Here is a 27,898-nt window from a genome sequence, read left to right as displayed (position 1 = left end):
GAAGGAAAGTTAAGGGAAGAAAGTGTAGTAAATTAACCTGTGAAGAACGGGATCCACTTTAGCAGTATCACTAATTAGCTCTTTCAGGCATCTCGGCCTTGCCCACTAGTGAAATCAGTAGAGTGATCAACCAGAATTCTCCTGAAAGCTTTACATTTATACGTTGTTTAAATGTACATATAAAGTTTTACATATATATACAGTAAGCAGTGATTTGACAAATACAACCTTAGCTCAAGAAGAGATTATATATTCTCTGGGAATTTTCCAGAATTTGGGAAATTTTTGGAACGCTTTAAATAATTATTGTTTCCTTCTGACTCACAGTTATGACTTTAGGTTACTTCACTCTCACCGTATGGCATATTCTTTTCTTTTTATTGCATTTGGAGGATTTCCTAGATTTTCATCTATACAAATAAGATCTCTGGGTTAGAGTGGTGCTAATCCATGTTGTATTTCCAGTTGCCTTTATTTAGTTGTGGATATTTGGGTCATAAATCTTAGTATTGCTGAATGTTCTCATCTTCAGTATACAGGTGAGATTTAAAAATTTAAACTATCTTTGTTTAAATTTATGAGCAATATATATAAAACTATTAAAACAAAACCTATATGGCAGAATATGTGCCATAAAATCTATTTGGCAGGTGAATGAATGACATGGTAGGTTTCAATTCAAAAAATTATCTCTAAACAATGTGTTTCTCTTCTGGTTTTCTTGAGTTATCTATAATTTTGATTAAATCTCCAACTAAAGTCTAGTCAAGGTACATATCAATATGACAAAACCTTTTAAGAAATACTAAAGATGGTGATTTCTTCTGTCAAACTCTTTATATGCAAAGAAAATCAGAGAACTGAAAAATGTATTGTTAACAATAACAAATCTAGCATCAAGTGTGTATGTGCCTTATGCCAGGCATTGGGGTGGGGTGTATATATGTTACTTCATACAATCTCCACAACAAACCTAGGATGTAGGTGGGATTATCCCATTATACACTGATACTTGGCGAATTTAAGTGAGCTTTCCAAGGTCACACAGGTGTAAATCATGGTGCCCGGTTTCAACCCAAAGCCCATCTGGCTACAAAGCTATTCCCTTCTCATTTTATTATACTCTGCAGTTCATAATCTACTTTCAATAAGATCACAGTCCTAGCCATTTTCTTTATAGATTCGATCAGACTGTGAAGCGAACCAGAAGATTACATACCGCATCTCTGGCGTAGGAATTGATCGACCACCTTACGGAGTGTTCACCATTAATCCTCGAACTGGGGAAATTAACATCACTTCAGTGGTAGACAGAGAGATAACTCCACTTTTCTTGGTAAGTCACAACAGTGTGTTTTAAATTATGCATTTTATTATTCTTCCCCTTTTAAAACACTGTAAAGCTGAAACCAAATAAAGGGATTGAAGAGATGAAAAGAGTATGAAAACATAAGTTTATAGTTCAAGAGTGTCTGGCATGTTGCATTGGTTTGCCATCAAATGTCTTGATAATGTTTAAATTAATACACTGTAATATAGTCTGAATTCACTAAGTAAATTGTTTCCCTGCATATTTCCTGAAATATTTTTTTGACTATGTTACTTAATTTCCTTTGATGGAAAACGACAGTTTTTTCCCCAACTCTCCACAGATCTATTGCCGGGCTCTGAATTCACGGGGTGAAGATTTAGAAAGACCTCTTGAGCTTAGGGTCAAGGTTATGGACATAAATGATAACCCTCCAGTTTTTACACAAAACGTGTACACAGCCAGCATTGAAGAAAACAGTGATGCAAGTAAGTAGATGACACTCCCTCTCTGCATTATACCACAAAGATTTCTCTTGGCCAAAAGCTGTAGGAAATTGACATACAGGTAATTTAAAGATCAGAAAAAGTCAAACTTGTATTTTGAATAAACCCCACAAATTCTAGCTTAAAACTGACCTAGAAAAAAAAAAAAAACATGTCTAAGATGCTAAATATCCTCTTGTTTGTGGAGAATTCTTATACATGTGATTTAGTAGGAGCTTTAGCGCCTTCCTTAAAGGTTGTTACTGACTCATGATTAACTTAATCAAAATGAATAAACTAAAGAAGAAACCATGGATGTGGAAAAGGGCTTTGTGCTGGTCTATTCCTCAAGTTCTGGGCTGAAGCACACCAGAGACTGATGGAAGGTCATTTCCAACAGTATCCAACAGGTTGATCCCAGAGAGTAATTACCGGTTCTTCACAGTCTACACAGCAAGCTACATTACATTCTCTCATTTTTTTCACTTTTTCCATCCTGCTTAATTCCATCTCCAGCTCCAATACTTTTTTCCACCTCCTTCTATTGGTTCTCCTAAACATCTTTCCTTTTCTATGCTTGTCCTATGTCGCTATTTTCCTCTGTTCTCCGTTGAGGACCGCCTAAGATGCTTGTTCTTTGTCCCTATGAATAATTAAGAACTTTTTCTATTCCTGTGGACAGATCTTCATTTGAATAGTTATATGTTTTTGACTAATCAATTAAGTGCTATCATCCTCCAAGGCAACCAACAGTAATTCTCTACTTTCTGGATGAACAAAAATAAAGAAAATAGGTGCTCAATAAATAATCTTAACATTGAATTTAATCAAGCTACAATCTTTCTTACTTAGCATTTTAAAATAATGTCACACGACCACAGCAAAAACAAATTGATAAAATCCGCTTTTCAGCTTTATGATCAAGGCTATGGAACTTCTCATTCATTAATGATTACTTTCGTTTGCTTCTAATTTACCATTTAATCACGTAAAGAGTGCAAGTACTTTATAAACTGTAAAGGATTTATAAACTGTAAAGGACATTAACCACCATTATTTTTGCAGTCAAGGGTGTAGCTGAAAGTTATGATACTATATTCTCATGGGAACTAAAACAAAAGAAAATTCAGGGGAAGGCCAACCACTCTTTCCTCCTATGCCTGATGATTTGCTGAACTGATTCTAACAGAGCCCCAAACATTCTCCACCTCCATCTTCATTCCTAGACACACTGGTTGTAAAGTTAAGTGCCACAGATGCAGATGAAGACAATCATCTGAATTCTAAAATAGCCTATAAGATCATCTCTCAGGAGCCAGCAGGTGCACCAATGTTCATCCTGAACAGGCACACTGGAGAAGTCTGCACGATGTCCAGTTTCCTTGACAGAGAGGTAAAGCCTTCTATGAATGAATGATAAGAAATAAAGAATTCCATTTTCAAAAAACAAAGATAAAATGACCTAAGTATGCCCTTCCTCCTATAAAGGAGGGAAGGATATTCCAACCATGACTTTTCAATGAAAACTATAAGAAGAAAAAATTAAAGTCTTACATAAAATTATAAAAAGGAAATTGGAAGAACAACATCAGAATGTGTTGGATTTCATTCAAAAGGAGATCTAAGTCTTACAATTCTTTTTCATCTTAAGCAACACAGTATGTATAACCTCCTCGTGAGGGGCTCAGATCGAGACGGAGCTGCAGATGGACTGTCTTCTGAGTGCGACTGTAGAATCAAGGTTTTAGATGTCAACGATAATTTCCCCACCTTGGAGAAATCTTCTGTAAGTTGTTACTCTTATAATCCTTTTTCCCGAAGTGTCAGTAATTGATTGCTTTCCTGCTAGTTTGTGAGCTTGATTCTGTTATATGTATGGATGGACTCAGCTTTGCTGTGTAAACCTTGGAACTTCTTACGTATACTAATAATAGACCTCATATAATCAATAATATTGTACTAACTTTGTGTGGTAACTAGACCTACTATGGTGATCATTTCAAACTGTATATAAACATCAAATTACTACATTGTACATCAAACTAAAATGATAGTGTATTTCAATTGTATTTCATTAAAAAATAATAATATACCTTACTAGTGCATGTTTACCTCTGAGTCACTATTCTCTGCAACTCGCATCTGTGAAAGCAGCAGACCATCCCCTCCATATGCTCTACTTATAGAAATGTGGGATTTTATTAATATAAATCTAGGAATCATGTAACATTATTGATCTATCTTTATGGGCCTGATAATTTGCTGAATTAATTCTACAAGAGTCCCAGACATTCTCAATTTACACCTTCATCTTTAGGCATAAGGAAGCATAAATTTGAAAATAGCAAGGCCAAATCTGGCTCACCACCTATTTTGGTTAAAAAAAATGTTTTATTGGACGACAACTTGACTCATTCCTTTATATGTTGTCTGTGGGTGCTTTGATCCTATAGCAGCAGAGATAACTAGTTCCAACATGAACTTTCTGGCTCACAAAGCCTAAAATATTACCATCTGACCCTTCATAGTAAAAGGAGGAAGTAACTTAAGGAAAATTAAAAATAAGCAAGAAAAATGGAACAAGCTTGACCTTGACTTCACATACACCACAAAAAAATCAGTTTTATTATCTTATAATCATTTTATTCTTATATTTCTGATTAGAATGTATGGCATTTAATAATGGTGCAAAAATTATTGACAGAGTTTGTTGTTAGTATCTTAAATGACAGTTGTGTATTAGTAAATATCTTTCCTCTTTTGAAACTTTGCTGATTATAAAATTGATCTACGTCATTTCAGTATTCAGCAAGTATTGAAGAGAACTGTCTAAGTTCAGAACTGATACGATTACAAGCAATTGATCTCGATGAAGAAGGCACCGATAATTGGCTGGCAAAATTTTTAATTCTCTCCGGAAATGATGGGAATTGGTTTGATATCCAAACAGACCCACAAACCAATGAGGGCATTTTGAAAGTCGTCAAGGTACAGTATGGGATCTGCAATACTTCTAAAGTTTTAAAATACTCTTACAGACAGAATATACCTCCAAAAAACACTCCATAACCTTCAATACTACGTATGTGGACAAGTGCCGTGAGTTAGCTCACTATGTCAATCTGAGACTTGCAGCTCAGCAACACGCTCCTTACTACCAAGAGCAGTAAGAAATAAGGAGGGTGTTTTGTTCTCACAGAGCCCAATATCTAGTTGAGAAGACAAGGCATGCACTCCTGAATTAGATAACGAGTTAAAAACAAAGAAGTCGTATAAATGTTATAACGTTAAACCTAATTAATAGCCAAATGGGTGAAATATAAAATAATTACTAAGAGGTAAGATCTTTCTGAGCTGGATTTGTCTGAAAAGGTTTTGTGCAGAGAATACAGCTTAAGCAAGACCTTACAACTGAGATTGCTAATATGAGAACTGAAATGAGCAAACTCACTGAGGGGAGGAAAGGTAAACCATGCCCAGGGTACTGCGAGCAATTCTTTGAGGCTGCAGCAGAGTGTTCATGGAAGGAAACAAAGATGTAAGAACAAAGATGTTGAGTTAGAGTTGCTCTCATTTGACTTTCCTATAAATTAATTTTTCTTAAACTACTTTATGATTTTACCTTTTGGACAGGAATAAAATCTAAAAATACAAATTAGAAACAAGTAAACCTGCAAACCAGTGAGATGCAAATGAACTTTAATGTAATAAGGGAAATTAATGTTTTTCTCAAACAAAATTACTACTAACAACGTTAACAGAACGTACAGTTATGAAAATATATACTAATAGACAAATGCACACATTTAATTTGGTACAAAGTGTGAACTGCAATGATTCCATTCTGTTACTACTTTTCTTTATCCCAATTACTATAAACCAGGAAGCCATTTGGCCTTCATCTAATGCAAACATATCATTTCCTTTTTTTCTTTTTTTTTAATTTTTTTTATTATATTATGTTAGTCACCATACAGTACATCCCCGGTTTCCGATGTAAAGTTCGATGATTCATTAGTTGCGTATAACACCCAGTGCACCATGCAATACGTGCCCTCCTTACTACCCATCACCAGCCTATCCCATTCCCCCACCCCTCTCCCCTCTGAAGCCCTCAGTTTGTTTCTCATAGTCGATAGTCTCTCATGCTTCATTCCCCCTTCTGATCACCCCCCCTTCTTTATCCCTTCCTTCCCCTACTGATCTTCCCAGTTCATATCATTTCTATATACAGTCTTTCTCCATTCTTTTTGCAATTGTCTGGAGCAATTGAAGTATTACTTTTTTTACTACAAAACACAATCACCAGCACTGAAATCATGCACTGTATTAATTTATGAAGTGGTCACCAAAATTATGGAAATTATCTATGTATACCTTCTGAGATTGTCATTTAAATGAACACACAAAATTTCAAAATTCCTGAAGAGAACACAAGGACTCTAAGAATGTACTAGAGCCATCCTGTTTGAGAAATATTGCTTTAGGCCATAGGTCAGCAAACTGTAGCCCAAAGGCCAAATATGAATTGCCACCCTTTTGCACATTATATTATATTGAAACACAGCCATACTCATTCATTGTTTTCTATGGCCATTTCTATCCTCCAACAGCTGAATTGAATGTTTAAGACAAAAAAATGCGTATGACCTCCGAAGCCTAAAATATTTACTATCTGCTCTCACCCAAACAATTTTACTAATCCCTACTTCTAGACCAAGAAAACTTGGGGATATTAAAAAAAAAAATAGCAGTCACATTATGAGTTCTACTCCGGAAAGATTAAAGTTAAGAAACTAATTATATATTAATCAAGTCCTGAGGTGCTACCTGATCTAAGGCAACAGCAGTAAAAATGGAAATGAGGGAACAAGAATAGAAGCCATTGCTGAATTAACATAGATAAGGAAGAGACGAGAAATCACCTACCATCCTATCATATTCTGAATATTTAGTCAAGTTTGTTGCCAGCGATCAGAATTTGTTCAACCTTGCATCTCAGTTAACAACCAAGATCTAGACATGTCATATAATTCTTACCCATCTTCTTACCATCTTCATCATTGACTTAGATTGTTGTAACAGGTAACTGTTCTCGTGGTTGTTTTCACTGCTCTTCGCCCAATCCTGACCTCTGCACACAAGCACAAAACTCTTGATAAAAGGTCCCACTTGCAAAGGATGTAAGACAGGCTCTGTGCCTTTCCTCTGCTTTTTATCTTCCCTCTTGGAGGGAAGATTAGCCCCAACCAATTTCCTGTCACTATATTCTGTGAATGTCTATAATTGGCACAATGTTATATACATATTAATATATTTTTCACCACATCTATTCAAAAGGGAAAGAACTCTTCTGACAAACAAAAACCACATTCGTGTGTATGCACAAAAGAGCCCCAAGAGATTTCTCTACCAGAAGAGAGGATCTCAGATCTTTCATTTATTTAAGAACAACATGGAATTCTAGAAAATGAAAACTGAGTTATAGAAGAGTGGTTTCTTCCAATCGAAATTCTATCTTTGAGTACAACATTCATAGTCGCCTCTGTGCGAGGCATCGTGTGGATCAGGGAGGAGAACAGATGTACAAAAGAATCAAAATCCCAAACCTGAAGGGTTTGAGCTGAAATCTAAGAAAATCATGTGGAGCTGGCCCCAAATAAGGTCGCAATTGAATTCCTGTGACTACTTCCATCTTATTAGCTCTTCTGAAGAAATCAACTAAAATATACTGAGAAAATATTTATGATGCCATAGAATTTCCTTGAGAAGCAGAGATTTACCTCACGGTCTTGCTGATGGCACTGTTATCTTGACTTCTGTTGTTGGTAAATGTGATGCAAGGGATGCTTACATTAGCTTCTAGAACACTTCTAAACAGACTTTGTCCAGGACTCCCTTTTTCACAACTGCTTTTTCACTCACTGTACAAGAGGGAACTCTCTTCCAACCAAAACTCCATTTTTTAGTACGCAATTCACAGTCAGCTCTGTGCTGAATTGTTGGTGGTGACTTTTCATGTCACCACATCAATCATTCTGGATCAAAAGGTTCCATTCACCTTTTATCCAAAGAACCCATTTCAAAGGTGGCTTTTCTCTGGGAAAGGTATTCACTTATTTGAATGTGCCCTGTGAAGAAATCTTGTCCACCAGACCCAGCACAATGAAATTATAGTTTGGGGCTGCATTTAATAATCATGAATTTTCCTTTAGAAGTTGTTTGCATCATTTTTTTTTAAATTACATGTTCATATACATCACATATATTGGCTCCTTTATTCCGCTGATTTCAAGAGATTCTCAGATGTGGATTCTACAAAGAAAACCTGGGTCCTATTTATTCATTCCCCAGTTGCAAACCCCTTTTTATTTCATGTAAGTTTATTGTTTATGTTTCTCATTTGGAAGGAGATGATTTTTGACTTCAGTGTTTTTACGTAAGAAGTTTAAAACTCCAGGATTTGAGTCTAACTGAAGTCACAGGCCTAAATGACCTACATACCTGATTATGCCGAGAGATAAAGGGAGTAACCTGTCTGAAATATCTGATGCAGTGATTAGTAAAGTTTTACCCACTAAAAATTTGAATTACATAGCTCCTGAATTCACTCTCAATGTGTTGCTTTCTTATCATGGCTACTTATTCTATCAAAAGAGAGTCCTTTTGCTGTTTTGGAATTTTTTACTTTCTATCATTTCAGATGCTGGATTATGAACAAATGCCTAATATTCATCTTGGTATCGGAGTGAAAAACCAAGCTGAATTTCACCACTCAGTTGCCTCTCGATTCCAAATGCACTCAATCCCTGTGAGAATTCAGGTGGTTAATGTGAAAGAAGGACCCACATTTCAACCAAATTCTATGACCTTCAGTATACGAGAAGGAATAAGAGGGAATTCCTTATTGAATTACGCACTTGGCACATACACGGCTACAGATTTGGACACAGGAAATCCTGCCACAAATGTCAGGTACCACAAATACTGCATTCATGTCAAAGTGATACAATGTGGTTCTGTCCAGTGTTAGCTCACACAGAACGTGCTAGACTATGTGGGCTGAAGTCCTTTTTGAGTTTTGCTTTGCTTCTCTTGTTCATTTGCTTGTTTTAGAACACTCTTGTGGCACTGACATTTTTCCAAGATTTTAATAGTATTTTAGAGGCAATATGGCTTCCAACTGGTTAGAAAGGTAATTGTGTCCAGGGAGAAACAAAAGGTCAAAGGGCTTCCTAAGAGACTCTGCGTCTCTCTAATCTTATGTGGCCAGTTTTTACCACCCCTGCCCCAGGCTGATTAAGCCTATTGTAAACTATGAGACATCATAAAAGATGAATCACTGCTTGTTTCCTTAAAACTTGTGTTACCTAATGACTTGGGGGCTAATCTCAAGAGGAAGAGAAAAGATAATAGAAGAAGCCGAAACACAGGTGTTTCAAAAATCTGATGAGTACAAAGAAAGTCAGAAGTGGAGAAATAGAAAGATAGGCATTCGAGGCACTAGGTACACAGATTATACATGAATTACATTATGTTACAAGATACTCTAGAAAACAACTCTAGTGAAATATGTAAGTATTCTCTGTGTCCTTTCCTTATCTTTCTTCTTTTCCTCCTCCTAATATTTTAGGAGTAAAGAGTCTATTGACATGTAAATTACTTTGATATTAACAGTTCTGATTACTTAATAGACAAATTGACAGACAACAAAAATTATGAAGTCTCTCAGTATGGGATAAAGGAAAAGGATGTGTCAGATACACGCCTTAGATGCTTGAAATTGTGCCTGGTACAGAGGCCAGATCTTCACTAAGGTCAAGCACTTTGAATCCATTATATTATGATATGATATGATATGATATGATATGATATGATATGATATTGATATTGATGTAATACCACAACCCCTAACAGGCCAACAGCGAGGTACCCTAAAACTAATATGCCTTAAAATCTAGGAAAAACAAAGTACATCACATGTAAAAATGAGTAAAGGATATTCCCTCAGTAGATACTGCTATAATAAATAAACCTGAAAGAGACTCACACATCTTACTAAGGATTATAGTAAGAGCTAGAAGAGTGTGAATCATGAAATTTTAAAACTCTGTTGTGAACCTGTGTATTAATAAGTTCAACACTAAAATTTTATTGATATATATACATTTTACAAACCAAGGCAATTATCAACATAAAGCGTACAAACACCATATTTATGTTTAACACAATGTATATGACTTAAAATTATTAACTTTCATATGAGCAAATGATGAATTTCATTATTTAAAAACAGGTATATCATAGGACATGATGCAGGCAGCTGGTTAAAAGTAGATTCACGGACTGGTGAGATACAATTTTCTAGGGAATTTGATAAGAACTCAAAATATATTACCAACGGGATATACACAGCAGAGATCCTCGCTATAGACGGTAAGAAAATTTCTTCTCAATATTTTAATAAAATTATTATTCCATTAAATATAAATGTAATTCTCATATTGCTATGAGATTGACTCTAATAAAATACATCATTTAGTGTGTCTGTCTGCAAGACTTATAGAGAGTTCTAAATATCTTACATTAAGAACTGAACTCAGTACACTCACAACCATAATTTACATTTAAATCATAATTTATTTTACCTACTTCCAAAAAAGAAATGTACGTGACTTACAGCATAAACCATAAAAGTTTAAGTCTAAAAGTAGAATTCAGTTTCTGCTTATGGCCTCATTTCTTGAGATGTTTAATCCAACTTTCAGAGTATGTTAGGAATGTTTATGTAAAGTGAGTGCTACAAAATGTATACAAAGTTCATTTGTGGGAGGACCTTTGGGAAAGGCAGTGTCCCAAAGAGTATAGTTATTTTAAGGGTTTTTTAAAAGATTTTTTTTTTATTTATGAGAGAAAGATTGTGCATGCGTGTGCAAGCGAGGGGGGGCGGCGGGGGTGGGGGGCAGAGGGAGAGGGACAAGCAGACTCCGTACTGAGCTTGGAGTCCGAGGTGGGGCTCCATATCAGGACCCTGAGATCATGACCCGAGCGGAAACCAAGAGTCAGATACTTAACCAACTGAGCCACCCAGGTGTCCCAAGAGTATGGTTATTGTAGAACCACTAAAACTCAGCTACAATGAGAGGCCGGTGTAAGTGCAGCTTAAGTGGTCATGTTGTCAAAAGTAAGATGTTAAATCACAAGATTATTCCAAGTATAAGAGCCAAATTAAAAGTCATAAGTGCAGATACATTGAACTTTTAACTGAGCTGCTTCTCATGTGGGAAAATCTATTAAGCGTTCTTCCTGGTGACTGCAACAGGAATTTATGTATCGGTAGTTAATCATTCTCTGAACAGTGCCTAGGAAACCAGCTACTACAGAACAAAACAGAAAAAGGTCAATAATCAGGACAGAAGAGAGAAAACAGATGTTCCACATATATACCTAATAGAAGACAGATACTATAGGTCTGTATTATCAATATCTGAGCTTTACAGTGGCCAAAGAAAAAGATAAAGGGGAAGTATAAGACTTGAAAAGAAACCATGATAATACCCAAGTAATTATGGTCCATATGTTCTGGTCTTCATCCTATGAGTGTAACTTTTAACACCTGGGTCTGTTATCGAAATATTATAGTCTATTATCAGTATTCTAGAAAACCTATTCCTATAATGGATTCTGACCATGTTGATCAGGGCCTATGTTTGCATGTTGGTCATATGTGAATACCTTCAAAAACTAGAATAAAAATTAGTCATCAAGTGAATAAAGAGGGAGGAAAAAAACTATCAAAATGTACAACAGAAAGCTAAAAACAAGGGTACCTTGTTTAGGTACCTAAGCAGAGTATCTGCACAGGCCCAAGCCAACCAGATGGAAAAGTGAACTAAAAGCCCAGATTCTTATTTCTTGGTCTGCTGCCCTTTCTAATAAACTATATTAACCCAAAAGTTGTGTCAAGTAGGTTAGGAAAAAAATTTAACAGATTTATGTTTGTTTTCAGAAGTGCCATTTCAATGAGAAATAGCATCTAAGAGATGGCATTAAAATAAACAGCAAAACAGAAAGAAAAAATACACAGACAATTATTGCATTTCAATCGTGGTTATTTTCCTACAAACACAGAACTCAATAAGCATTGTGAATGGAAGGCCACAAGCTGGACTGGGAATCTCGTTCACAGGGACAGGGTAGGAACAGAAAGCTGTGAGGCTTCTCTGAAGGACATTTACTTTTGCATCGTGGGATGTGTAGGAGTTGGCCAAATGAAATTGAGATGAAAAACATTTTGGAAAGAATGAATAGAATGCACAAGAGTCCTGGGTTAGGAAGAAACTTGTTCCAAGAACTAAAAAGAAGCCAGCATGGCTGGCAGGTAGTGACTAAGGCAAAAGTGGCTTTGGGTCATTGAAATAAGCAGGAACCCATCAGGCCCCACCTCAAGGAGTCATTCATGCTATTCCTTTATGCTGTGGCATCATCGTGGAATATAAGAAAGAGTTTTCTCCCTCACACCATTAACCCCAACACCCATGATGCTCTGCTGTTTCAGATGGCTCTGGGAAAACAGCAACAGGAACCATATGTATCGAAGTTCCTGATGTCAATGATTACTGTCCAGTTGTTTTTGCTGAAAGTGATTACATATGCATTGCCTCTCCATCGATCCTTATCTCTGCAAGAGACGTTGGTGATCATTCTTATGGGTCTCCCTATACCTTCTGTGTTGTTGATCAACCACCAGGGACAGCTAACTCGTGGGATATCAGATCAATAAATGGTAAGTGGAATGCAAACTTGCTCATCTTTAAGACCAAAAGCAAAAACAATGACTAAATAATTAGGCAAGACATGTAATAATACTTTCTATCGCTGTTTCTGTGATTCTTGGCCATATTCATAATAAGTGAGAAAATCTTTCATATTCACACTTAGGATATTTAGAAAATTTTTAAACTGTTATAAAAGTAAAAATGTTTTATCAATACCGCAATTACGAATAGTAGTATGTAAATATCAGTTTATCTACCATTTTGTATATATGGGGTGCTACACCAATATTTGATCAGTTTGAAATAAACAGAACCCTTGACTAACTCACCATGTGTTACAATTCCCTATTTTAAATTATTTCAGGCAAATAAGTTTCTGAAACTCACATATCCCATAGACACATATACATATTTTCTACTCAGGTGCACATAAGAGCAATGAAATTCTTTTTAGAAAGAGTGATAAGTTCAGACTTTTTTTTATTTGAGAGAAAGGGACAGAGAGAGAGAGCAAGTGCATGAGCAGGGGGCAGAGGCAGAGGGAGAAGCTGACTCCCCACTGAGCAGGGAGCCCGATGTGGGACTTGAACCCAGAACCCTGGGATCATGACCTGAGCTGAAGGCAGATGCTTAACCGACTGAGCCACCCAGGTGCCCCAATTTCAGACTTTTTGTAAAGGTAAAAATTTAAGTCCAAATTGCTCAATATGGGAAGACAAGTTAGTCAAACAGTAGTACATATTATTAAGATGTAGTATATACAGCATTAAAATTAGAATTATGTGAAGCATTTAGATACAAAGAAACACATAAACCAAGGTATTTAAACAGTAAAGATGTCTGAGTAGTATGTGTGTTTGTGCTAACTGTTGCTATGTAAAAATGAATGCCTGAAAGTACTGAGAGTAAATTTCAGACAACATAACATTTTATATACTTAGATTCTACTTCCCGGAGATGTTAAACATATAATAGAAACTGAAATACTGTAAGAGGACCTCATTTGGGTTAAAATAGCTCTCTAATTTCATATGCATTTGAGGCAACAATAAAAGATTTTTAGGGAGTGATGGGATGGGGGTCAGACCTCAGAGCCCAGAGAGGAAATATTTCCCACCTTTCTGAAGCCACTAAGTTTCTCCATTCATAGGATGGAGAAACCCTAAAACAATGCCAGAAAAAAATGCCACCCTTAAGGACTTAGTCAAAAGAGGAAATTGTTTTCATAATAAAACTTTTTAGCTTTTTTCCACAAAACCATTTTAATATTTTAAAAAGTTAAGCACATTAAAACAGGCAAACAGTAGTACATATTATAACCATATAACCATATAACTATAACCATATTATAATTAAGACAACTTTGAATTCACCCTTCCTATAAAGCCCAATAATATGCCATTCTTAAATAACAACTGCTAACCACATTTTCCTCATTAAGATCCTAGGTACTATGAGTAAAAACATTAAAAAAAAAAAAAAGGTTCAATGTGGAGGTTCGTAAAGGTATTCAAATTACATTATAGATTTGCCAATAAAAAATATAATTGCATTGGAGACAATTTTTCTAGAGTCCTATTTCGATGTTGGTGTTAAAGAACAGAATAAGCTTTCACCTAATGTGCTATGGCATTGCATGTTATTTAACTCTAGCCTTGTGCACGGATCATATTTCAGCAGACATAGCTGGTTTATCATGCAGCTAAATGAAATTAATAAAACATAATATTCACAATTATTGCATGTTATGTATTAATCAATTAACATTCATGATTTAGGTGTAAATTTAATCATCTCTAAGCCCTCCTTGGGTTAATAAATAAATTTCAACCTATGTTTTAAGCAAAGTTTCCATGCAAATCGATAAGCAATAGTAGCACAAAGAATTAGGAAAATAATAGTTACTGGAATCATTTAAATTTAAATGAAACAACAGCAACTTTGAATAAGAGATAAACAACAGTCTTAAGGAGGGTATTTGCAAACTGTAATCCTAAATAGAAGACTTCTAATATTTCCTTTCTGCTTGATATTCTTCATTCATTGGACAAATATTTACTGCACGCATATAATATGCCAAATATCGTTACTCTGGAAAATAAGCAACAGGGTCCCAGCATGCTTCAGAGAAATAACAATTCCTTAGAAAGAAGTATTAAACAATTCATTATAAATATTTTTTAAAAATAAGTATAGGGGGCCGTATGACTAAGGGAACATGAAAAAAATCAGGCCCTAGGTAAATCTTGGGTATTAAGAAGGGTTACCCAAGGAATTTCAATTTATTTTCTCTTTCCTCTCTTCCATTTCAGCTACCTCTGCAATCCTGACGGCTGAGCAGCTTTTAAATCCTATAGTTTACCAAATCCCAATCATAGTGAAGGACAGCTATAACCGAGCATGCGAATTGCCACAGATTGTGGCGTTAGAGGCCTGCGAATGTGACAACAACCACATGTGCTTGTATTCTAGTACCACGGGCATCAACGTAGAGGACGGCAGCTCAGCTACCAGTGACATATATGGGACTGTCACTGATGAACAAGCTGGGGGTTCAAATGTTGGTCTCGGACCGACAGGGATTGGCATGATCGCCATGGGACTACTCCTACTACTTTGTAAGTACTGGATCAAAGCCCCTTTTTCAGGAGTTCTTCAAAATAAGAATGTAAGCAGGCTCACTGGGGTGGGTAGATTCATTTGGCCATGTCCTTTTGGTATCTACAGCAATTCTCATGGGAATTTGGAAAAAAACAGTGGAACTAAGAAGGGCATATACTTGTTCAGTAATGATAACTAGAATTAGTGAGGGTCATAGCGATGAAAAGCCAAGCAAATTTCTAAGTATAATACAGCAAAACATAGAGTAAATCCCATCATGAAAATTTCAGCAAAGTGCTTTAAGAGAGGTAGAAGCAATTCAACTCCAAGTGGGAAAGGTTGGGAGTCTTTATGGAGAAAGTGCCTTTGACCGAGGCCCTATAAGCTAAAAATTTTCTTAGAAAGAGGGTGGTATCTGGGTAAATATGAAAGGAACAACACAAACATAAACAAGGAGAGGGATGGAAAGGCACTAAACACTCAGGAAATGGACAGCCTAAAAGGTAGGCTGGGAACCATCACACAGGAATATTCGTGATAAGCCAAACATTCTGGGCTTCGGTCCACAGGCAGTGAGAAATCAGTGAAGATGTGAAAGATCAGGTGACATGTTCACGCTGGAATAACAGGAAGCAGGGAGAAGAGCCTGGAAGAGAAAATGAGCCTCTGGACTCTTGATAGGAGTGTCTACAACTAAGACCATGGTCATAGGAATGGTGAGGTCCCTAAGCAAACACTGCAAAAGGGTCCTCCTCTGCCTCTACCATTTTTTAAAACATGTGCTCCTCAGAGGAGCAATACATTTAGGCTGCTCCTGTAATACTTTAGATTTTATGGAAATCAAAAACTGGATTCTAAAATTAAAGCTGACTAAATCCTTCAAACTATAATATGAATATGTTTCAATGGAGAAGTACACATGGAAACATTATCATTTTGAGGCGTGAAAAAATAACTAATGACTTTTGGGCAGACTCTCTTTCTTATACTAATACGAACTTTCAAGATTATACCAAGATCATGAGTGATTATCATAATGGTATTAGAGATATTTTCCCAGAACCGGACAATAGCAAATGAGTCGAGGTGTCAGCTTGCCTTTAAGCCAGTCCCAGCTGCACAACAGAATCACTGGAGATCTTTAAGGTTAATCCTGTTCAAGCAGGAGTACTCAAGATGAGACCCCAGTTGTGGCATGTGTAAGTCCTTTGCTGAAGCTAATGTGCAGTTCAGGGATAAAAACCCAGAATCAGCTGCATTCCCAGAGGACTAGCACTCAAAATTTCATGACTCTTCCTTAACCAGGCCGAGAAAGCCTAAGAGTTGTGAAGTCAATTGTAGAAGGGGCATAACCTTTTGGACAAAGTGATTTGTTCTCAATGGAGAAGCCCAGGCTGTGTTCTGGTGGGGGAGAAGCAGTGTGCTGGTGAGAGGAGGGGTCCCCGCCCAAAACACCTTCTCAAAGACCTTCATTTAAGACTTTTGATGTTTGCTCCCAGTGAGATTAACTATTTCAACGAAATTAATAAAAGCCCTGATAAAAGCAGCTTGGATACTTTCTCCTGTACCTCTAATTAATTCAGTGGAATGCATGGAAAAGTATAAAAACAACTGCAGTGGACCCAAAGAACTAAACTGAATGTATTCTAGAATCTTAGAAAACTTAAGAAATGTCGATATTTATGGATTAAAGTGTAGAATTGAGGTAAATTTTTCATTATAGTTTGTAAATAAAAATCTTAAAATAATAAAAGTAAATAGTTCGATTAAATTTAGTGGGTGATATTTGATTAATTCTAAGTGTAAATATAAGGGTTGAAGAAGAGACCTATTTCTAGGTCCTATACTGAAATTTGTATTCAATCCTTTTGATTGCATATATTGATTATGTATTTAACTTACACATATATACATTATGTTTGGGTACATGGGTTTGTAGATATTGGTTTTTATATGGATATGCAAATATATATACATATCCACAGAGAGAGTCTATGTGTACTTATATACATATCCACGTACCTGCACATATACACATGCTCTTGGAGGTAAGAACATGTTTATTCATATGTGTGTATAGGCTAGCAAATATACATACATACACAGATAATTATATGTATGTACATGGAGGACTAGGAGTCAGAAAATTGGATTTGAATCCTGGATCTCCCAGCAACCAGTTGGGAGTCCTAGAGTAGGGGGAAGAAAGGACCTTACTTTCCTAATCTATCACTAAAGAACCCTGATTACGTGATCCCAAATTTGTGATTTGGTGGTTTGGTGTTTATAAACATGGATATGTATATTCAGTCCTTTAGGGAAAACTGATGCTTGCTTACATTTGCATTTATCCCTTTGGTTCTAAATATAATACCACATTTTTTGAAAAAGGAGGCACTGAGTGACTCCCTAAATTGGGCAATATGCGCTAATTCTCTGTCCACTTCCTGGGTAGTGTCACCGCTCTTGCTGCTCATGTGCTGCTGCAAAGGAAGACAGCCCGAAGGCCTGGGGACGAGGTTTGCTCCTGTGCCAGAGGGGGGAGAAGGAGTGATGCAGTCTTGGAGGATAGAAGGGGCCCATCCCGAAGACAGGGTGAGTCATGTTCCAGAGAAGGGTGGGGTTTAATGGAATTGAGCATGTCTTGACAATTATACAAGACACAAAAAATAAAAATATGTCCATTTTTATATGTTAAACATAGAGCATGCATTTAAAAAATATTTTTCTTTCTTTTCAGGATGTGTCAAATATAGGTGTACCCATGACAGCCTCTAATACCCAGGATCGTATAGATTCTTCTGGTCAGTGGACACCAAAATCTGTTTTTCTTTTTAAAATTTGCAAAATAATTCAACCAGATAAATTTCATGTACAAGTAATTTTAAAGAAAACAGTATGTCTGCCAATCTCTTTGGATGATGGTATAATGAGAGGGAACGTTACATGTTTGAAGTTAGCTACGGGCAGTGTAGCATGGCATAGCAGTTAAAAAGGTAAACTCTAGAACCAGAATGTTTGAGTTTGATTCCCAGCTATGTCCTTGGGCCAGCACTTAATCTCTCTGGGCCTCAATTTCCTTATCTTTGAAATTGGGTTTATGATAATACCTACTTCAAAGTGTCACTGTAAAGAGTGACATATACACATATAATGTATGATACATAATGTATGTATTATATACTATATGATATATATTATATATGTATGTGTGTGGTATGTGAATACATATCACAAAATATACACACATACATATACACACAAAATGTGTACATATATTATCACAAAATATACATTAGAACAGTGCCTTGTACAGAGAGCTATTATAGCCATTATTTGTAATACAAGCTGTTCAAAAAAAATAAGAAAAGAAAAAGTAGCTAATATGCTCTGTTAATATACACATGCCTTTGCCTCACCAGTCTTATATTCTCCTAATTTACCAGTTCCATGTACACCTAGGAATACTGTAAAATACCCAGCTAGTGGGCAATGACTGAACAAAGTTGAGAGGTTACCCAATTCTAGAGCAGATGTGAGATTTCTCAGTGGTGGTTCCTGAGTATCCCAAACCAGACTCTGGATACCGGAACCCTAAGGTGGCCGAAGACACCTATGAAAGCTAGCTCTCCCGCCAGCGCTGGGGTGAATGAGGACTGTTTCCGTTTCTGCTGGCCTTGCTCTGGAGGGGTCCTGGGTGGGGTGCAAGCCCTCTCTGACAGGCCGGGGCAGCTTGCCAGAGGCAGCGATTAGAGGGACCAGGGCAGAGGCAGAGGTCCTGCTCCTCTTGGCTAGCTCTCCACCTGTGAGTCTAGGGGAGAAGCTTGTGCAAATGTGAGACCAAAGTCTGAAAGCTGGCTCCCTCTGTACCATTTACTTTTATTTTATTAGCAAGCCTGAGACTGGGTAGAACTCGGAAGGCTGCTTGCCTTGCTTTCCAGGACCTACGTGTGTGGGTAGGTGTGCTGTGTAACACAGCAGACAGGGGCTGGCAGTGCTTCACATGGATGAACACAGCAGACCACTCAAGCACTGTCACCTGAACACGCTCTCCTTTCAGAAATCTACACGAACACCTACGCGGGTGGAGGAACGGTGGAAGGGGGTGTGTCAGGAGTGGAACTCAACACAGGTCTGGGGACAGCCGCTGGCCTGGCCGCCGGAGATTCAGCAGGAGCTCGGCGGAGGAGGAGTTCCACTATAGGAACCCAGTGGGAATATGCAGACATGGGCCTGAACATGGCTTTCTTGGACAGCTATTTCTCGGAGGTAATCCCCCTGCACACGGTTATCCAAAATAGTCTTGAGACTGAATGATAACAACAATGGCAGTAGGTTCTTCTGAAATCTATTCAGTTATTCTCAATTCTACCTCAATCTTGAAAAAAAAATTATTTCATTTCTCCTTAAAATACAGAAAGCCAATTCGTCAAAAGCATTTCATATTCAATTGACACACATCCATCTTACTATCGTGGAAAAGGCTAGCATCTCTCATCATTCCCTACTTCCCTTTTCCCATTTTTCTGTCTTCCATCTCCTTCTGGTTTTCCCACTTTGTTTCCCGTAGCAGCACCAAACAGGAGGATCCTGATCAAGAGAAAAAAAATGTACCCATGTCCTGTCTTTATGGTGTCCTTCCTGCTCTGCAGGTACCTCCAACACAAAGGAGAAAAAAATAAATTAAAAGCTAGGACTGGGGATGGAAGAGAATGGTAACTCAGGAACACAGCATCACCATGACTTGGTGATAGATCAGGGCCTAGAACCCCTGTCTCCTATTCTGTATCCAGTGCCCCATCACCAAGGATACTTGTCCCTCACTAAGAGAAGGGATCATGGGTCTAGGAGCATTCCAAAGAAGAAAGCTCCATAGGCATTGGATTGGCCTAACCAATCCAAGAGTAGCACAGGGGTAAATAAATCCCCTTGTGAATCACCATTTAGTATGTTTATTTCATTTAATTAGCAATCCATTTCATCTCATATTTCAACTGGCCTGTTTTACTCCGTATATGGTAATTACATGAGTTTCACCACTGCTCTTAACAAAAAAGTGCTAAGGATACTGCAATTCTAAGCTCTTTCTTAAAATTGGTGGTTACACATACTATCACAGACTATGCATGAATAATATCGACTATTTAAATGAGTGATTGATATCACTAAGTACGCTCCATAAATGGGCACAAATTATATACGTATCATAGAAATGTCATAGAAATTATATTTAACGAAGAAGCATTCATAAAAGTCACACTAATATTAAAAGAGCTTCACCATTAATGTCAAAATTGCACTGGGCATTCTGATATGTCAAATAAAATCAAAACGTGTTCTCCTTTCTCTGTGAGCACTGAGGTCATCCTTCCCCAAACATTTCAACTCTACACTTAAAAAAATGGCACTAGATTTCAGAGGTGGTGACACGCAGCCTCTCCCTTCACTAGGTGAAACCTGTAGAATGGTGAAGTGCTTCCTTCCTGCCATGTTTTATACCATCACCCTCCACCCCTACAACCAACCTGTGCCCCAGGCAAGAGGGGATTATCCTTTTACAGAGGCGTCACTTCAAAATATCAAACAGCAGGGCACCCGAGTGGCTCAGTCAGTTAAGTGTCCACCTTCAGCTCAGGTCATGATCCCAGCGTGCTGCGACTGAGTCCCATGTCAGGCTCCCTGTTCAGCGGGGAGTCTGCCTCTCCCTCTCCCCTGCCCCTCCCCCTCAACCTGCACACACTCTCTCTCTCTCTCTCAAATAAATATATAAATAAAAGTTTTAAAAATATATTAAACAGCAAAGTTTTAAGGTAATACCAAACTCATGAAGACCTGATTTCAAGACTTAAAACCATTTATTTCCAATGGTAGAATTTAGAGTCTAGTACAGACCAGAGGGTAGGCAGCATGATGTAGTGTAAACAGGAGAGTTGGACTTGAGGTAGCATTCTACAATGATTTGAGTCTTGGGCATGCCATTCACTCTCCTGGGCCTTCGGGTACCTTTTTTACAAAATAGAGAGGCGGTAATATCATATCAGGCCCCACGGGATTTCGTGGAACCCAAAAAGGACCATAGCAGTTGAGGGAAAGTGGGGAAAGAACTGGCAGCCACCCCACCCCCTTCGAACAGAGAAGTTCTCTTTCATCTGTTCTACTTAGAGGGCTCCTACCTAGGATTTCATTTAAAGGGGCTGTAATTAAAAATAATTTGAAAATCACAGTAGGTAACCTCTTAGTGCCTTATTCCTGTTAACCTAACTCCAAACACATCTTGGCTCTCTACACTTAGGTCACATAAAACCACTGAACATTTGGACATAAGTCTCTGAAGCTTAAAGATATTGACATCTTTACATATGCTTTTATTCCAAGTTGATCAACTATCTCTCCTTAAGTAAATAACATGTTGAAGATAACTAAATATATTCTGTTATTTTAGACCACCTCAGAAACAAAAGACTGTAAATCCAAAAAACTAAAACCTTGTTTTTGACAAATCCGAATTGTCAAAATCTGAATAAAATGTAGAAATTATTATTTGTTAGCTTTCAAATAAGTTCACATTTATTCGAATTCTATGCACCATCAGTGCAGACGGATCGCCTTTAAAAATTCCACTTAGTATTTTAGCAAAAAATCATCAGTGTTTTTTTTCAGTTCATTCCATTAAAATCTCCTCAGATCAGACACTTCTAAGGCCAACGTCTTGTTATTCTTTGGGTATTTTAAGGGAAAAGAAACTTCTAATTTCCTGCTTTTCTTCTAATTTTAGAAAGCATATGCTTATGCAGACGAAGATGAAGGTCGGCCAGCAAATGACTGCTTGCTCATTTATGACCACGAGGGAGTAGGGTCTCCCGTTGGCTCCATTGGTTGCTGCAGTTGGATTGTGGATGATTTAGATGAAAGCTGCATGGAAACTTTAGATCCAAAATTCAGGACTCTGGCTGAAATCTGCTTAGACACAGAAATTGAGCCATTTCCTTCACAGCAGGCCTGTATACCTATCAGTACTGACCTGCCTTTGCTGGGGCCTAATTATTTTGTTAGTGACTCTTCAGGAATGACTCTCTCAGAAGCTGAATTCCAGGCAGAAATGGCAATACCTGAACCCATGATCCATGGGGATATTGTAGTGACCGAGACTTACACAACAGCTGACCAACGTATGCAACCCACTACAATTGTTTTCGATCCTCAGCTCGCACCCAATGTGGTAGTGACCGAAACAGTAATGGCACCTGTCTATGATGTTCAAGGGAATATCTGTGTACCTGCTGAGTTAGCCAACACACACAATGTAATCTATGCTGAGAGAGTGCTGTCTAGCCCTGGTATGCCTGACGTGAGCAGTGATAGCATGACTGAGGGCTGTATGGGACCTGTAATGAGTGGCGGTATTTTGGTAGGGCCTGAAATTCAAGTAACACAAATGGTGAGTCCCAACGTTCACATAAGCCAAACCGCTAGTTCCACATCCCCAGTGACATCTCGACACAGAGTAACACGGTATAGTAACATACATTACTCCCAACAGTAAGTGCTTTGGGTCAGTATTCCATAGGGAGGCCTCGCACCTTGTAATCACCAACATATCCATCAAAGGTGTATAATGTACTATATTTAACATTTTTAACAGCCAACAAATATTCAAATATCCTAAGATCAATGCCACTCTTTGAGTATCTCTTTTGGGGGGGTGAATATGGCTAAGCACTTTAGATAAGCCTTTTATAATTCTTTCTGGTTTTAAATAATGTGCCAAAAACTTAAAGAAAATGTGTTCTATCCTTTGATACTGTCTAATAAATAAGGCGAATCTTAGAGGTCTTCAGGCCTGTAGGACTGGTCATGTAAGCCAAGATGCCCTTGTTCTTGGGGGCTGCAAAAGAAGTCTTGCCTGCATTTACCAGTCATATTTATCTTTTGAGAAATATTTCTATTAAAAATGTTTAATTGAAAAAGTGAATGAAGTGTACACTTCTGAATGGAGATTGAAAAGGAAAATAGAGCATCTATCATTAGCGATCTGAAATCATTTGTCTTTTCAGTTTCTCAAGATATGCAATATTTAGGGCATGATTAATATAATACAGGGAACGAGTTTGCCAGCTGAGTGCATCACTGAAAATGGTTCGCTGAATAGAATTACATATGTATAGATATGCTTATATACATAAATCAATGTGGATGAATTTTTATCGCACTTTATTGATTCATATCAGTAACTGTAAATTAATTTAGAATAGTAAAAAGAATTATGACAACACTAGAGTACAAACAGTCCTTAGGGAAAGCATTCGAGTATTTCCTTCTTACAGAGAATGTTTTTTCTATTCTTGCTAATTATGTCAGAAAACCATATGAAATATGGTTTACTCCGTTTTGTTGACCCGAGTCATAGAGCTTTGATCTGGCGATCAGATATTCTCCAAGGCACCTCTGTAGTTATGCATGTACTCAACAATATTTACTTAGAAGCTACCTTGTATTGAGTGCCGGTCCTGTCTCTGCGAATAAATAGATGAAGAAGACAAACATGACTTCTGTCTTCCTAGAACTTCGGACTCATTTCTAGACTTAAAACTCCGGGGATACAGCTTTGAGTTCCTACCAAGAACAATTAACAAACTATTGAAGTCCATTACCAAGTTGTGTTTCTCTTTTTAATACGGCTACTTATGTTGAATGAATGAAATGGAAACACATGCACAGATGACTCCCTTTTAGTAGGTATGAAGCGGGCTTGAGAAAAAGAAGTTCTAGCAAGACCATTTTATTTAATTCTGTAAAATATGTAAACTATATAGTAGTAACTATAATGTGACTCATAAAATAATGTAAATGAAATAAACTTATTTTCAGGGCTTGTTCCTTTTGGAAGGAAATAACTGTAGTGCTTCTTGCTTAATTTGTTCCTTTATAAATAAAACTACTATAGAATTTGGAGCATCTCACATAATCTCTTGCCCAATTCTCTCATTTTACAGAAGAGGAATCTAGAACCGAAGAGGTAAAATGACCACAACCTGCTAGTTGTGGTACAGAATGCTGAAGCCATTGCTCGGGTACTCTGGCCCAGGTTTTCAAACTATAACGTCATCAGACATGGAGAGGATCAAGTTTGGCCTATTGCATGATCTTTGCTATTTCCTAATTGGAAAAAAAAAAAGTCTCTCTTAAAAAAAGACAATAGGCTCTGTGAAATTTAAATACAGAATGGCTAAAAAGAGTATAATGCCAGAAGGTTATTTACATGTTTTCTCATCTTTTCCAAATTACATGTATTGCCAGTTGTTATAGTCATTCCTTACTGTAGTTACTCACAGCCAAGATCCTGCTACATTTCATAACTCTGTAATTTGATGAATCCATAGGGTAGCCAACGAGCATTAGTACCACGGTCGTTTTAACAGTCAACAACCAGCCATGTAACACCTTGCATGCATTCAGTGCTATGGCGTATCCTGATGTGGATATTTCTCTCTTGAATTCTGCATTCTACTGGGCCAGCAATTTTTTAAATTATGAAAAAAAAACTAGTGAATAATTAAATGTAAGGTGCTAATGGGTTTAAAATCGAAAGCACTACAAGATTTGAGAAATGACGAAGAAAATAATACTAAGCATTTAACTGAAAGCACTTGTGAGCAGGCTAAGAAAATTTCTCTATGAACTTTTCTATCAATACACAAAGACTTAAGGGTGCTTCCAAAAGAGGAAATCTACCTCTGGCGTATGTTTTCCTTTATGCTGTTCATGGAAACAAGACCAGAACCATTTCATTTTCTCTCTCAACATTATTAGTGAGGAGGAACTCCTCCAAGATGGTCCATATCACTCACATATGACGTAAGCCTCTGAAATTGGAATATTATTAAAATATCACACCAAACAAAATAGAAAGCATAAAGCAAGATTTCCCCTTCACTGCTGAAGAGTTAGGGTACTGATTTTCTAGGATATAAAGATGATATAGCTTTGACAGCATTGATGTTAAGGTTTGAAAATGGACCCAGAAGTCCAAGAAATGCAATTTAATTAATAAATATAATAACATACAGTTTGAGTCATATCTCTTGCCCCATGCAATTACCTGAAGGGAAGGCATTACCAAATGCATAAATGGGTTCTCTTAGAAAAGTCTTATTAGGTGAAGGGAAAGGAAGATATTAAGAAGACAGAGTATTTATAGGGGCACCTGAGTGTCTCAGTTGGTTGAGCATTTGCCTTTGGCTCCGGTCAAGATCCGAGGCACCTGGGGTATGATCCCAGCCCAGGTGTTGGGCTCCCTGCTCAGCGGGGAGTCTGCTTCTCTCTCTCTCTCTCTCTCTGCCTTGCCCCCTGCTCGTGCTCTCTCTCTCTCAAATAAAATCTTAAAAAAAAAAAAGACTATTTATAAACTTGTTTCAGAAAAAAACTATTTGAAAAAATTTCCTCTTTTGGATTAGATATTTCTGATTGCAATATATTGCCAAATGTAATAATGTTTTATATATTTCTTCAATAAAAAATATGCAATAAAGAAAGAAATGTTTCATTTTCTCTTTGATGCAGGTAGTGTTCTACACACAAACACACATCCAGAAAACCTTCCCCATTGTGTTACTAGGTGATTAGCATGTCTACTGTGATGGGTATAATACAAGAGCATGGATTTGCTTGTAAACTGAAATTCAGAATAATGTGTTTACTCATCAATGGTAAAATTTCTCAATAAAAATCATCATTTTCTTTGTAAATGCTCACTATAAACTAACAAGTCAACTGAATAAATTCCAGAAATTGTTCTAGACGTTATATAAATTACAGAATTAAATATCGTCTTTTTTCCCCTGGATTTAAATTCAATAAAATTATTATTATTGTTCCTCTACCAGAGGCACCAATTTCTGTTGAAATAAGAAAAGAATAATGAATTTTCATGAGGGGAATTGAGGAAGACTTCTTGAAAATGGTGAGATCTGAGCTAGGCCCAGCAGAGTTTCATCCAACAGGGATTCCAAAGCTATAAAAACCAAAAACATAGGATCTATTCAAAGAATACTAAGTGGTCAAAATAAATACAAAAAAAAAAATCTGAAGCAAAATGGGCATTATAAAATTATTACATAGTCAGCCATTTGATATGATGCTTACTGTACTAATTACTCAGAATATATTATCCTGTTGAATTCACAAAACAACACTACGGTATGACTGATACCCATGTCATCTATGAAGACACTGAAGCATTGTTACTTTGATGTTAGAGCTTAAGTGAGTAGCAGAGCTAAAATTCAAACCTAGGATGGCCTACTCTTAATCATCAAATTCTTTGAACTTAATTCTGGAAGGATATGTGAGAAAGTCAAATGGTAAAGAATCTTGAATCCTATCAGGGGTTTGGTTTTAACTTGGTATAAAATGGGGAACAAGTGAAATTTTGTGGGCTGGTAAATGGCCAGGTCTTATTTTAGGTGATGACACTGGGGCAGCCATGAGGTGTCCTCATTACAGCTGGCGTGCTGTTGATCACAGAGACAGCCATGAGGCCAGAGAGCCAAGGATCTTCCAAAAGTCAACATTCCAAGGTGAGCTTGCTGCCCCAAAGCCTCAGAGATCCTCTTGGACCACCACTGTGATGAGTAAGTATATGTTAGGTGGTCTAAAGTGACTCCAATCAATCAATCAAAATTTTTCTACACTGAATGCCCTTGACCTTTCCCCCCCCCCCCACTTAAAGTGAGGTCTATGGACTATGTGTAGTTCCTAGAACAGGTCATGCTTCCTCATACCTCTGTCACTCTGCCCCTCCCTGGTTCCTTAACCTGGAACTCTCTTCACTCTCCTCATCTACTTAGTTTTTTCCTACTTACCCTTCAACACTCACTTCAAGCATTGCCACTTCTTGAGAGCATTTCCTGATATCTCTTCCACTGCCCCCAAGCTGCTGGCTTAGCTAGCTCTCCTCTACCCCCACTAACACACAATTTTAGCCTATGCCCGCCAGCCTGTGAACGCCTTGAGAACAAGGGCACTGCTTTTCTCCAGTGTTAATAGAGTATCTAGCACACAGCATGCACTCATTAATTTCAGAAGAGAAGAATATAGTCCAATTCTCTCAGGCACCTAAATGGAAGTGTCTACGGTTTAACAGCATTGCCTCTAGATATCAGCCCTTTGAATGATCTTTGAAAAGCTTGTGTAAATGCCATCCTTGGCAAGAAAAATGTAAGTATATAACTCAGAAAGACAATTAATTTCAGGAGAAATTCACCTTTTGCAGAAAAAGTAATAAAGTTATTGAAAACCTCATGTGCTTTTTGAAAGAAACTATGTTATAGCTGAATAAGATAAATTCTAAAATGTTACAGAGAAAGTGATTTTACTTTCAGGGTTTACAGGATAAATACATCAGAAAAAGTTAAAATTTCTGAGAATTTGAGAGACTGCTGGTAATACAATTACCTTTCATTAGAGACATTGATTGTGGGTTTTTTTCTTTCAAAACCATTTTTTCTATATAAGGTTGGTAACAAAATTGTGTGTGTGTGTGTGTGTGTGTGTGTGTGTGTGTGTGATAGAGCATTACAGCAAGAAAAATAGAGTTCCCAATATTAAGATAAATGTTCTTTACTTTTTTATCAAAACAACCATGCAAACCAAATAAACGAACCCTAAAAATTACACTTACATGTTACATGGAAAAAATTTCCAGAAAGCCAACACTTATTGTCACT

The 27,898-nt window shown here is 37.2% G+C and overlaps 2 protein-coding genes across 3 annotated transcripts in view; one reads left to right on the top strand and one right to left on the bottom strand.

Moving 5' to 3' along the window:
- The window catches only part of DSG4 (desmoglein 4), a 30,553-nt gene extending 7,837 nt beyond the window's left edge, over positions 1 to 22,716 (top strand). The window contains 13 exon segments of the mRNA XM_087869999.1: positions 1,181 to 1,336; positions 1,653 to 1,797; positions 3,021 to 3,187; positions 3,446 to 3,580; positions 4,597 to 4,782; positions 8,498 to 8,769; positions 10,091 to 10,230; positions 12,353 to 12,580; positions 14,885 to 15,190; positions 17,629 to 17,768; positions 17,914 to 17,977; positions 19,234 to 19,442; positions 21,949 to 22,716. Of these exon segments, the coding sequence (XP_087726125.1) occupies positions 1,181 to 1,336; positions 1,653 to 1,797; positions 3,021 to 3,187; positions 3,446 to 3,580; positions 4,597 to 4,782; positions 8,498 to 8,769; positions 10,091 to 10,230; positions 12,353 to 12,580; positions 14,885 to 15,190; positions 17,629 to 17,768; positions 17,914 to 17,977; positions 19,234 to 19,442; positions 21,949 to 22,716 (2,916 nt within the window).
- Positions 1 to 27,898, bottom strand: part of DSC1 (desmocollin 1) — a 325,511-nt gene that overhangs the window by 231,221 nt on the left and 66,392 nt on the right. The gene's annotated exons all lie outside the window — the stretch shown is intronic.

This window comes from Ursus americanus, chromosome 19 (genome assembly GCF_024610735.1).
Source record: "Ursus americanus isolate L20-20 chromosome 19, mUrsAme1.1.p, whole genome shotgun sequence".
Taxonomy (NCBI): Eukaryota; Metazoa; Chordata; class Mammalia; order Carnivora; family Ursidae; genus Ursus; species Ursus americanus.
The sequence above is the reverse complement of the archived record's forward strand: the minus strand, read 5'-3'. Positions and strand labels throughout refer to the sequence as shown.